Below are 13,029 nucleotides of genomic sequence, written 5' to 3' on the forward strand. Positions count from 1 at the left end.
ACAAAACAGAAGTTACTATAAAGACGCAGTTTGATAACAAGGGAGAAAGCTAAGGGAATTCATGCCTAGTGGCCTCTACTTTCTTTCTAAAATAGGATCAACTACAGAGACTATCAGGAATGCAATGGGAAACCCGAGGAAAGAGTTAATGTTATATGTCTATATTTGCTGTCTTTGACTGACTATGGAGTCACTGAAAGCAGCAAGTGTACTTTATAATATTGAGTTCATCACAGATGGTAGCAGAGTAATCACTCAACGAATACACCTGATTAAATACAAAAAAAACTAGCAAAAGCTGTCAGAGATCAGTCTTTCTTTTATTGAGAAGCTTCACAGTTTCTAGGATGCTTTGGTAAAGGATTAACATTATTCATGGTATTTTATTAGTTCCTATGCTCACTAGACATTCTATGTTTTAATTTTTATCATAATCATATTTCTGCATAATACTAACAAATGCCATTTTTTAAAAGAAACGTTAAATTTCCATAATGTAAGGATTATATATACAAATCAACAGGTTTCTATTATTATGTGCTTATCACTGTGCCAGATGCCGTGCTGGATATATTAAAAGAACAAGGAAAATAATGCTTGATGAAAGTCATGTGCAATAACCTCATTTAATCTTCACCACAAAATATGTTTATCTCCATTCTTCCACTCCAAGGAGCTTACTGTCTTTATTAGAGAACTAAGACTAACGCATCCCAAACACAGAACAATTAAAAGTGAAGACAAAGACAAAATAAAGAAATCACTGAAAGCTACTCATTAAACGCTGAATGAGGGGAAAAAATTCATTTCTCTTAATATTAAACTGACTTGCTGACAGATCAAAACAGAAGAAAAAAATGTATTCTGACAATGACAGAGCTATGTATCCAGTTATATCACTGTTAAACCACCCCTAGTTAAGTCCTTTTACCGCTCTGCTAGTTCCCAATCCTCCTGAATCTGCTTCTGCCTGGCTTTGTGGTACTCCTCCCTCCAGCACTTGGAGCAGAAACCCTGCCAAGCAGGGTTGCCGTAATAACCACATCCTTTCTTGCACAGGAGCTCTGATTGATCCACATGAATTCCTCGGCGCTCAGACTTAAGACTCATCTTCTTCCTGTTAATCAAAGAGCAAACAAGAAAGTTTTGTTGAAAATGAATTCACTATCATTCTACTCACAGCAAAGCAATTAAGAAAAAAAAATGAATGAGTCTATCATCTTCAAGCTATAATGGAAGAAAGGAGAGAGGGAGGAAAGGAGGGAAAAAGAAAGTTTAAATATTACAAATTACTGTCATACTAAAGAACAAACTTCTTATTCCTGCCCAATAATATAAAGAACACTTTAAGAAGGACTAATACTGGATTAAAGACCTAAACAGAAGACATGAAACTATAAAACTCCTAGAAAAAAACATAGGGGAAAAACTTCACAACGTTAGATTTGGAGACAATTTCTTGGATAGGACACCAAAAGTACAAGCATCAAAAGCAAAAATACACAAATGGGACTACATCAAACTTAAAAACTTCTACACAGGAAAGGAATCAACAGAGTGAAAAGGCAACCTATAGAATGGGATAAAATATCTGCAAACCATATATCTGATAAGAGGTTAATATTCAGAATATGTAAAGAACTCCTAAAACTCAACAACAACAAAAATCCAATTAAAAATTAGCAAAGGCCATGAACAGACAATTCTCCAAAGAAGATGTACAAAGAGCCAACATGTGAAAAGATGCTCAATGTCACTAATCATCAGGTAAATGCAAATCAAAACCACAAGGAGATATCACCACACACCTGATAGAATGACTATCATCAAAAAGAACAAAAATAACAAGTGTTGGCAAGGATGTGGAGAAATTGGAACCCTTGTGTACAGTTGGTGGGAATGTAAAATGGTACAGCCACTGGGGAAAACAGTATGATGGTTCCTCAAAAAATTAGAAATAGAATTATCATATGATCCAGCAATCTCACTTCTGGGTATACACCCAAAAGAACTGAAAATAGGATCTTGAAGAGATACCTGCACACTCATGTTCACTGAGCATTATTCACAACAGCCAAGAGTTGTTATTCACAACATTCAAGCATTATTCACAACATTCACAGCATTATTCACAACAGCCAAGCAATCTAAATATCTATCAAAGGATGAATCTATAAACACAGGATGAATGGATGAAGAAAACATGGTATATACAATGGAATATTATATAGCCTTAAAAAGAAGGAAATCCTATCACATGCAACAACATGGATGAACCTTGAGAACATTATGTCAAGTAGCCAATCACAAAAAGGCAAATCAAAGACATTATTCCACCTACATGAGGTATCTAAATTAGTCACTCTCAGAACCAGAAAGTAGAATGATGGTTGCCAGGGGCTGGGGGAAGGGAGGCAAAGAGGAGTTGCTGTTCAATGGGTATAGGGTTTCAGTTTTGCCAGACAAAAAAGTTCTAGAGATCTGTTGTACAAGGTGCACATAGTTAACACTACTGTACACTTTATTTTTTAATTTATTTATTTATTTATTTATTTATTTATTTATTTATTTATGGCTGCATTGGGTCTTCATTGCTGCACACAGGCTTTCTCTAGTTGTGGCGAGCGGGGGCTACTCTTCGTTGCGGTACGCGGGCTTCTCACTGCAGTGGCTTCTCTTGTTGTGGAGCACGGGGTCTAGGGCGCACAGGCTTCAGTAGTTGTGGCACATGGGCTCAGTAGCTGTGGCTCGTGAGCTCTAGAGTGCAGGCTCAGTAGTTGTGGCACACGGGCTTAGTTGCTCCGTGTCATGTGGGATCTTCCCGGACCAAGGCTCGAACCCGAGTCCCCTGCATTGGCAGGCAGATTCTCAACCACTGCACCACCAGGGAAGCCCCTGTACACTTTAAAAATTGTTAAGATGGTAAATTGTATGTTATGTGTTTTTTACCACAATAAAAAAAGATTTTAATATTAAAAAAAGGGGGACTAATAGATCCTTCTTATTTGCTACCATTTTAAACCTGAGGGACAAAGTACAATCTTCTTGAAATACTCTGTGTTCTTACTACATTATGTCATTTGGCTCAAAAAGACAACTTCATTTCAACGATATAAAAGTGAATACTTTGTCCCAAATGAGATAATTTAACATTCACCAAGAAAACAAGTGTAATTAAAGCATCAGAATAGAATCTAAACTCCTTGAGACGGCATTCAAGGCCCTACTGTTTGCCACCACTCACTACATGCCTAATATTGTGACAGGTACTCAGGATAATTATTTCTCACAAAAACCAAGGTAGACATTATCTCCATTTTATTAGATGTGAAAATTCAGAAACAAAAACACAGGCAGCATGAACAATGAAGAAAAAGAGAAAAGTGCTATGAAATTGAGAGGTGGTGGGAGAAGGTGAGGTCATTCTGACTTAGGGAGCATGGAGAGACCACCTGGGCCAAGGAGTGAAGGGTGGGGGATGTAGACCTTCAAGAGCCTTGAGTTGAGGCTTAGAGGGTCTTGGAGCGATGACACAAAAGAGGGAAGACATTCCGGACAGGAAGAACATCTTTTGCAAAACACTCAGAGACAGGACAGCAAATGCAGAACATGAATGATGTGGTATAAGTAGGAGGTAAACAGAAGCAGTTACGTGTGAAGTTCAATTATAATGCCTTTTTAAAACTGCAGGCAAGAGTCTGGGTTACAGCATTGTTGTTTCAGTGAAAAGGGGAAATCAGGATAGGGGTGTCTATTTTAAGACATAAAACTTGAGAGGTGGAGTTCTGTCTTCCAGTATGATGAAGTGAGGAGGACAATAAATCCTCTCCACCAAAATCAACTATAAAGATAGACAAAACGTCCTCTCTGCTGATGGATCAAAGTGTGAACCAAGGAATGCATTCAAACTTCAAGCCACCAACTGGCTCTCTCGCATCTCCTGTGTGTATGCACAGTCTCTGTTGGCCAGACATTGGAAGCCTTACTGGCTAGAGATGTTTGTGCACAAATTCAGTCTTTGAACAAACAACAATCTTCGGCTAAACATTAAGGGATGCAGGCAGATGGGTGACCCCGAGAAGGAAATCAAGGATAAAAATAAATATAAGAAAAAAAAATGAGGACAGACAATAAGCAGCCACAGGGTGTGGGGAAGAGAGACCTCACAGGTGTAGTCCAGCTATAAAACCTAGATGGCATGCGCTAAGCACTATTTTTGAGGATTTTCAAAGGCAAAAGGGAGGAGAAGAATTAAGGAAGAAGACCAGAATTCAGAATATCACTGAATCCTCAGTGAGTTTACCCTTTTTTCCCCTCCAGTATCACCAAGCCAACCCAGAAATGGACACCAGGGCACAGAGAGAGCTCCTCTAGCTCTGGCTCAAAGAATGAGAAAGAGAACTCCTAACACTGACAGGAAATATGAAAATCCCTCCATTTTCTTGTCTTTTTTTTTCCTCCTTCTCTTGAGCCATGAGCAATCACATGGTGTTCACAGAAGCGGCTGGAATGAGAGACTGCAGGAGCTAAACTCGGAGGAAGGGGAACTATCCATTTTTCCCACTCTCTAGTCTCCTAGACAGCGATGGGAGTACAAGACAGAGTGGGGTAACTAATTCCACAGCTTTCCACCCAGAGGAGAGAAGACGAGCCCCAAGAGAACTTTAAAAATACAGGAGGAATCAATGAGGAGAACTCAAGAAAGCAAGCTGAAAATGTGTGCATGGGTCTGATGCTATTCAGGATCAGAGACTAAAATTCACACTAATAGAGACCACTGCACAGGTTTCAGACTGACACACGCAGGAAACAGATCAAAATAGCACTGCGAAGCCTCTGAAAAATGAACCAATGTGGGAACCACAGCTCACAGAAGTAGGGTTGGAACCTGCGGCCCAAACTTGGCAGCAAAACTAAAAACTTTTGCTTCTCCAATGACACTACGTGGAAAATGAAAACACAAACTACAGACTGGGAGAAAATACTCGCAAATCATATATCTGACAAAGGACTTGCATCCAGAATATATAAAGAATTCTCAAAACTCAACAGAAAGAAAAACCACCCAATTAAAAAAATGGGCAAAAGACTTGAACAGACTTATGCGAAGAAGATATACACATTGGGAGACAATTCTCCACGGGTGTCTCACATTTCTGTACAAGAGGCCTTCGTGACAGACTATCTCTTCAAGGATATTTGCATATCTAACATTCTCAGGAGGAACAGATCACTGTCTCCCTCCAGAGAAAGGGCAAGTTTGTTTACTGTCAAGTAAAATAGATATAATGTTTCCCTCCAGGTCAAAAGTCAGGTGGGTTTGTTAGCTGCCCATTATAAAGGATTTGGGTCCCTTAAGCTTAGGTTCCTCAGTTGTGACACCAGCCCCATGGGACTTGGGGGCAAAGGTAGCCCATGTGAGATGAAGCTTGTTTTATTGATGTCCTATGAATAATAAAGTCCTTTGTCTCCGACTCCAGAGTCTCATGACTTCTGCCAGCATCCATGAAACTGGCAGGCTAACTTGTTACGTTTAAGAGGGTAAAAACCCATGTCAGTCACAGTTCTTGACAACATGGCAAATAAGCACATGAAAAGTTGTTCAACATCATCATCCGTTAGAGAAATGTAAATTAAAACCACCATGAGGGCTTCCCTGGTGGTGCAGTGGTTGAGAGTCCGCCTCCCGATGCAGGGGACACGGGTTCCTGCCCCGGTCCGGGAAGATCCCACATGCCGCAGAGCGGCTGGGCCCGTGAGCCATGGCCGCTGAGCCTGCGCGTCCGGAGCCTGTGCTCCGCAACGGGAGAGGCCACAGCAGTGAGCGGCCCGCGTACCGCAAAAAAAAAAAAAAAAAAAGCCACCATGAGATTTCACTACACACCTATTAGAATGGCTAAAATTAAGAACAATACCAAGTGGTAGCAAGGATGCAGAGCAACTAGAACCCTCCTAGTGGGATGCAAATAGTACAACCACCATGGAAAACAATTTGGTAGTTTCATAAAAAGTTAAATACACTTACCATACAACCCAGCAATCCTATTCCCAGTTATTTCCTCCAGAGAAATAAAACTGATGTTCACTCAAAAATCTATACAAAACTGTTTCTAGTAACATTATTTATGATCATTAAAAAATGGAAACAACCAAAATATCCTTCAATAGATGAATGAATAAACAAACTGTGTGGTACATCCATGCAGTGGAATGCTACTCAGCAAAAACAACAACAACAACAAAAAAAACATACCCAACAACTTGGATGAAATCTCAAAGGCGTTACGATGAGTGAATGAAGCCAGTTTTAACAGTTTACATACTGTAGGGACGTCCCTGGTGGTCCAGTGGGTAATACTCCACAATCCCAATGCAGGGGGCTCGGGTTCAATCCCTGGTTGGGGAACTAGATCCCGCATGCATGCTGCAACTAAGAAGCCCACGTGCCGCAACTAAAGATCCCGCACGCTGCAACGACAATCCCACATACTGCAAATAAGACCCGGCACAGCCAAAATAAATAAATAAATAAAGTAAATAAAATAAATATTTTTGAAAAAAGTTTACATACTGTATAATCAGGGTTTGTTAGGAATTAGGGTTGGAGGGAGGGTGTCTATAAAGGAATAGCACAAGGAACTTTTTTAGAGGTGATAGAACTGTTCTGTATTCTGATTATGGAGGTGTTTACAGAAATCTATACATGTTTTTAAATTCACAGAACTGTATACTCCCCCAAAATTCAACTTTACTGTATGATTTTTTTTTTTTAATTTGAGAGGCAATTTCTAGTTTGGATTGGTGAAAAGTGCAGAACAGGAGACAGGGATATTGATCAAGAGACAAATACAGTAAGAGGTTATAATAATAGAGGTAATACAGTGGGAATGGAAAGGGGAGGGATGGCAACACACTCTGGCAGTAGGGTCTGTAAGAGTTAACTAATGAGACATGGCAGGGAGACCTGCACGTTTACAAATACTCTTCACTGCCTCTATGAGATTAAAGCCCTCCAAGGACAGGATTTAGATCTATCGCACTTATCATTTAGTAAATGAGGCTGAGGTAGAAAGGAAGAATAACAAAATATAGCCAGAGTCTAAAATGATAAGTTAAGAAACTTTAAAGGCTGTCTACTGTCTCCTATTATAATATAGATAAAGACACTGAGACTGAGAAATTATGATTTGTTCAATCAAAAAGGTAGTAAGTGGCAGGGACATCACAAGAGCCTACACTTGTACTAAGTCCTGAGTGCCATCAAACTATTTTGAGCGTCTGAGCTAATCTCACCATAAACATCCTGTGGTCCCTTTCTTCAATTCCAAGAGGAGTAGGCAAAAAGAAATATGTTTTTTCCTTATACCAATTCAGTAAGTTTAAAATTTTTTATACTACAAAGACTATAGCACAGGTCTGTTACTAAAATGAACACATTTTAGGGAGTCTACCTAACACATGTGTCAGCAACTTCCCTTTCCTCAGGGAACTGTTCCCCAAATCTACAAAGGTCAGCTGCCATGTTTGTATATGGTGCAGTTCCCCCTTCCCCACCACTGCAGGGCCACAGCTGATTGATCCAGAGGTGGACACTTGACCCAAAATGAAGTTTTGGAAATGGGACTAAGTCTGGGCTGTTTTCTTGAATGACGGAGAAGTTGTGGCATGACCACCTTCCAACAAGTGGTCTGAGTAACCAGTCTGCAGATACAACAGACTGGTATACAACAAGATATACAACAAGAAGCAGAGAAAAGTGGCAGAAGAAAAATACTCTCTAGGTCCTGAGGGGTTTCCATTTCTCAGTTCCAATCCTTTTCTAAGGTTTAGCTGCTTGCCTACCCTCAGATTTTGAAACACACCCCTTGATCCCTGACTGTTTTTTTCTTATGCCAGCTCCAGTAGAGCCTATTACCTGCACTCAGAGACTTGCCCAGGTACTATGTGAGAGCCAGAAAAACATAATAGAATTGCTGTGAGGACTACTTAGCATATACTAAGAACTCAACAGGTTAAGATGAAAACTTAAAAATAATAGCTATGTGTCTATGAAGACCAATTTGATGTGCACATGAGAACATGGAGATCGGTCAAATCTGCATTCAAATCCCAGCTCTGAAATGTGACTTTGGACAAATTAATATTTCTGAAACTTCCATTCATACCCTTCTATCCAACTTCTGCTCCCACCTTTTCACAAATCTAAGCGTCATAGGCTTTGTGCCCCCATGACCTTCACTCTGTTTTACACCTGTGATTATGTTATCTCACATGGCCAAAAAAAGACTTTCCAGACAAGATTACTAATCAGTTGACCTTAAAATAGAGAGATTATCCTGATTTTCCAGGTGGGGCCAATATAAGCACATGAACCCTAAATGCAAAAGAGGACAGGAGCCCAGAAGAGTCAAAACAATCTTGGAAAAAGAATGTAGGAGCACTTACAGTTAGCAATTTCAAAACTTACTACGAACCTATGATAATCAAAACAGTGTGGAACTGGAACAAGGACAGACATGTGGAGCAATGGAATAGAACTGTGAGTCCAGAAATAAACCCACATATCTATAGTCACAACTATCAAATGGAAGAGTCTTCTCAACAAATCGTGCTGGGACAATGGGATCACCATATGCAAACGAATCCTTGTCTCACACCACGTATAAAAGTTAACTAAAAATGGATTAAAGACCTAAATGTAAAAGCTAAAACTATAAAAACTCTTGGCCAAAAAGCAGGTAAAATTTCATGATCTTGGATTTGGTAAAGGATTCTTAGATATGACACCAAAAGCATAAACAACAAAAGAAAAGAGATAAATTGTACTTCATCAGAATTAAAAACTTTTGTGCTTCCAAGGACCCCATCAAGAAAGTGAAAAGACAACCCACAGAATGGGAGAAAATATTTGCAAATCATGTATCTAATAAAGAACTTATATACAGAATGTGTAATGAACTGTTATAACTCAATATTTTTAAAGATAAACAACCCAATTTCCAAAATGGGTAAAAGATCTGAATAGACACTTCTCCAAGGAAGATATGCCAATGGTCAATAAGCACGTTAAATGACTTTTGACATCATTAGTCATTAGGGAAATAAAAATCAAAACCACAATGAGAGAAAAACAACAACAACAACAATGAGATACCACTTCACATTCAGTTGGATGGCTAGTATTAAAAAGTCAGATAGGACTTCCCTGATGGTGCAGTGGTTAATAATCCGCCTGCCAATGCAGGGGACACAGGTTCGAGCCCTGGTCCGGGAAGATCCCACATGCCACGGAGCAACTAAGCCCGTGTGCCACAACTACTGAGCTTGCACTCTAGAACCCGCGAGCCACAACTACTTGAGCCCATGCGCCACAACTACTGAAGCCCACGTGCCTAGAGCCCGTGCTCCGCAACAAGACAAGCCACTACAGTGAGAAGCCCGTGCAACTGCCACAAAGTGTAGCCCCCGCTCACCACTAGAGAAAGCCCACATGCAGCAACGAAGACCCAACACAGCCCGCCCCAAAAAAAGTCAGATAATAACAAGTGTTGACAAAGATGTGGAGAAACTGAAGCACTCATACATTGCTGATGGTAATGTAAAATGGTGCAGATGCTTTTGGAAACCATCTGATGGTTCCTCAAATGATTTTTTTTTTTAATATTTTTGGCTGCGTTGGGTCTTTGTTGCTATGCATGGGCTTTCTCTAGTTGCAGCAAGCGGGGGCTACTCTTCCCTGCGGTGCGCAGGCTTCTCATTGTGGTGGCTTCTCTTGTGGTGGAGCACAGGCTCTAGGCACGGGGGCTTCAGTAGTTGTGGCACATGGGCTCAGTAGTTGCGGCACGCAGGCTCTAGAGCGCAGGCTCAGTAGTTCTGGTGCACGGGCTTAGCTGCTCTGTGGCATGTGGGATCTTCCCGGACCAGGGCTCAAACCTGTGTCCCCTGTATTGGCAGGTGGATTCTTAACCACTGCGCCACCAGGGAAGTCCTGAATTGTGCCCTTTAAATGGGTGAATTCTATGGTATGTGAATTATACCTCAATAAAATTGTTTTTAAAATATAAAGCAGAAGAGGAGGGCAGAATGGGAAGTCAAAGAGATTCAAAGAACCATTGCTGGCTTTGAAGGTGGAGAAATGTAAGAAATGTGGGTGGCTTCTAGAAGCTGAGAATGACCCCTGGCTGACAGCCAGCAAAGAAATGAAGACCTCACTTGCATAACTTCATTAAACTCAATTCTGCCAACATTTAAGTATGTCTGGAAGCAGATTCTCCCCATAGCCTCCAAATAAGAGCCCAGATTGGATGACATCTTAATTTGGACCTCTTGAAAGCCTTAACAGAGTACCTGGCTGAGCTGGCCAGGAGTGCTGACTTAACAATACTTACAATACTCTGGGTGTTGTTTTAAGCTGATAAGTTTGTGGTAACTTGCTATGGCAACAACAGAAAACTAATATAGGCCTCCTTTCAATTTCTCTCTTTTGGGGGCCTTTGCACAAGTGTTCTAATGCCTAAATGCTGGGACCCTTGCTATTTATATGCTGATTTCCCTCTCCTCATTTAGGTCTCGGCTTTCATGTCATACATTCAGAAAGGCCTTCCCTGGCCACTCTATCTAAAGCAGTACCTACCCCAACCTGCCCAACCCTCACCTCCACTGTGGGCCCAGAATTGTTTCTCCATATCCAGGAAGAGTTAACCAAGCAGGCCTGAGTTGCTCAAATTGTGCACATTCTCATTTTCAGAAGGGCCTGCTTCTGTGGCTGACTCCTGGCCAGCTCCTGGGAACTGAGGTCTTAAGAGTATCTTTATGTACTAATTGATAAGGGTGTTTTGTATGCTTGGAGTCTTGATCCACACTGTACCAACTTGTCTAGACAGTTTGTGCAGACTGTGTGATGTATGGTGAATACTGCTTTCCTTCTTGGGCAGGGGGGGTCAATCATGAGGGTGCTTGTGCCTATGTGACCAGCCTCCAATAAAAACCCTGGAATCTTAGGCTTAAGTGAACTTCCCCAACAGAAAACACTTCACACATGTTGCTAGAGTTTGTTGCTGAGGGATTAAATGCACCCTGTCAACTCCACTGGGAGAAGACTCTTGGAAACTCATGCTTGGTATCCTCCAAATTCTGCTCAATGCACTGTTTTCCTTCACTGATCCTGTTTAATATCCTTTCACTGTAATAAAACACAGCCAGGAGTACATGAGTTCTGCGAGCCCTTCTAGCGAATTACCAGACCTGGGGGCAGTCTTGGGGTCTGCCGACAGGACGTGATTATAAAGGGGTGGTATAAGGGAGATCTTAGTGGCAATAGTTCTGTATCTTGACTATGTTGGTGGCTACAGGAATCTACATATGTGATAAAGTGGCACAGAACTATAATACACATTGTAGAGATGTCAACTTATTGGTTTTGACATTATACTATAGTTAACATAAGACATAGCCATTGGGCAAACTAGGTGAAGAGTACACAGGACCTTTCTGTATTATCTTTGCAACTTCCTGTTAATCTGTAATTTCAAACTAAAAGTGTTTTTTAAAAATTCCACTTAAGGGGCTTCCCTGGTGGCGCAGTGGTTGGGAGTCCGCCTGCCGATGCAGGGGACACTGGTTCGTGCTCCGGTCTGGGAAGATCCCACATGCCGCGGAGCGGCTGGGCCCGTGAGCCATGGCCACTGAGCCTGCGCGTCTGGAGCCTGTGCTCCGCAACGGGAGGGGCCACAGCAGTGAGAGGCCCGCGTACCGCAAAAAGAAAAGAAAACAAAAAAAAAAAATTCCACTTAAAATTTATTAAATAAAAACACCTATGATTGAATTAACATGTATCAGACAGTTGTACATATCACTCAGATCATTTCTGTTCCTAAGTATGGAAAACAAAGTGAGCAACCAAAAAAAAAGTACACGCCCTGATTTGAAAGGCTATGCAGTGATGATGAAGCTGTTTTGGTGAGGCAAAGCAGGTACAGTCAGCACATCCAGATTAGACATCAGAGTATATAGACACCATACCCTCCTCAGTTAGGGAGAAACATGGGGGAATCAATTCTGAGACTCAATTCCGTCTTTCCCAGGCAGAAAGACCTATCACTAGCCACAATCCAGAGGCAACTACCATCACTACTGCACCCAGTGGGGGACGTCAGAGGGGCCACACCCAGCTCCTATTTGAGCTCTGCACTCCAGTAAGTAGCCTTTTACTGAGCAACCTGGGTACAAAGATTGCATAATTCAATTGGCCCACTCACATTAGGGAGGACAGAGTAAAAATGATCTCTGTTGCTGAGATAGCTGAGATTCCTGTGAATTCTGCCTCAGGGCTAGGTACCCTAAAAAGGGCCAGAGGAGCACAAAGCCCACAGAGCTGTGTATGTTATTCCTTAAGGCTCTGCATGCAAACCACGTTCATTTCATAAAACAAAAACCAAAAAATACTTTGTAGATTTGAGTAGCTTCCCACTATCTTCCTTGTAAGAGTCCTGCTTCCTATTCTTAGGTTTGATGTAATGTCCTCATAGATCATTCCTCTGGGCAACACACCTGGGATTTACAGAAAACATCCAATCAACTCTACTAAAATGATAAACTATCCTTGAACCTCAGTTAAGAAATAGAATTTAAAGTTAAGCTTTTTCCCTTAAATTTGTTTTTTTTCCAGTTATAGAAGTAAAAGATAGTTACTCTAAAAAACCTGAGACATAAGTAGAAAATAAAACATCACCCAGAGGCAGTCACTATATTTTCATAGTGCTTTCTCTACTCATCATGATCTCATTCATTTATTCAACAAATATTTATATACTGATTTACATTACATGACAGGCACTTAGGATACAAATTTAAGTAATAATAAAGTTTCAGTCCTCATAGAGCTTACTGTCAAGTATGGAAGATGTGACTATATACCTAGAAGGCCTGAAAGAAGAAATTAAAGCACTATGAACACTGAGGAATTAATTAATTTTAAAATTACTGAATTTCATAAAAGAATTTATATTTATATGAAACAAGCTAAATATG

General features: G+C 40.8%; 1 protein-coding gene across 8 annotated transcripts in view; it reads right to left on the reverse strand.

Moving 5' to 3' along the window:
• The window catches only part of RABGEF1 (RAB guanine nucleotide exchange factor 1), an 88,006-nt gene that overhangs the window by 34,508 nt on the left and 40,469 nt on the right, over positions 1-13,029 (reverse strand). For all 8 annotated transcript variants that reach the window (XM_027126221.1, XM_027126222.1, XM_027126224.1 and 5 more), the window contains one exon: positions 932-1,117. In XM_027126221.1, the coding sequence (XP_026982022.1) occupies positions 932-1,117 (186 nt within the window). The remainder of the gene's footprint in view (positions 1-931; positions 1,118-13,029) is intronic.

Source organism: Aethalodelphis obliquidens, unplaced genomic scaffold, assembly GCF_003676395.1.
Source record: "Aethalodelphis obliquidens isolate GAN/ISIS:26980383/991018 unplaced genomic scaffold, ASM367639v1 scaffold30, whole genome shotgun sequence".
In the NCBI taxonomy this organism is placed as follows: Eukaryota; Metazoa; Chordata; class Mammalia; order Artiodactyla; family Delphinidae; genus Aethalodelphis; species Aethalodelphis obliquidens.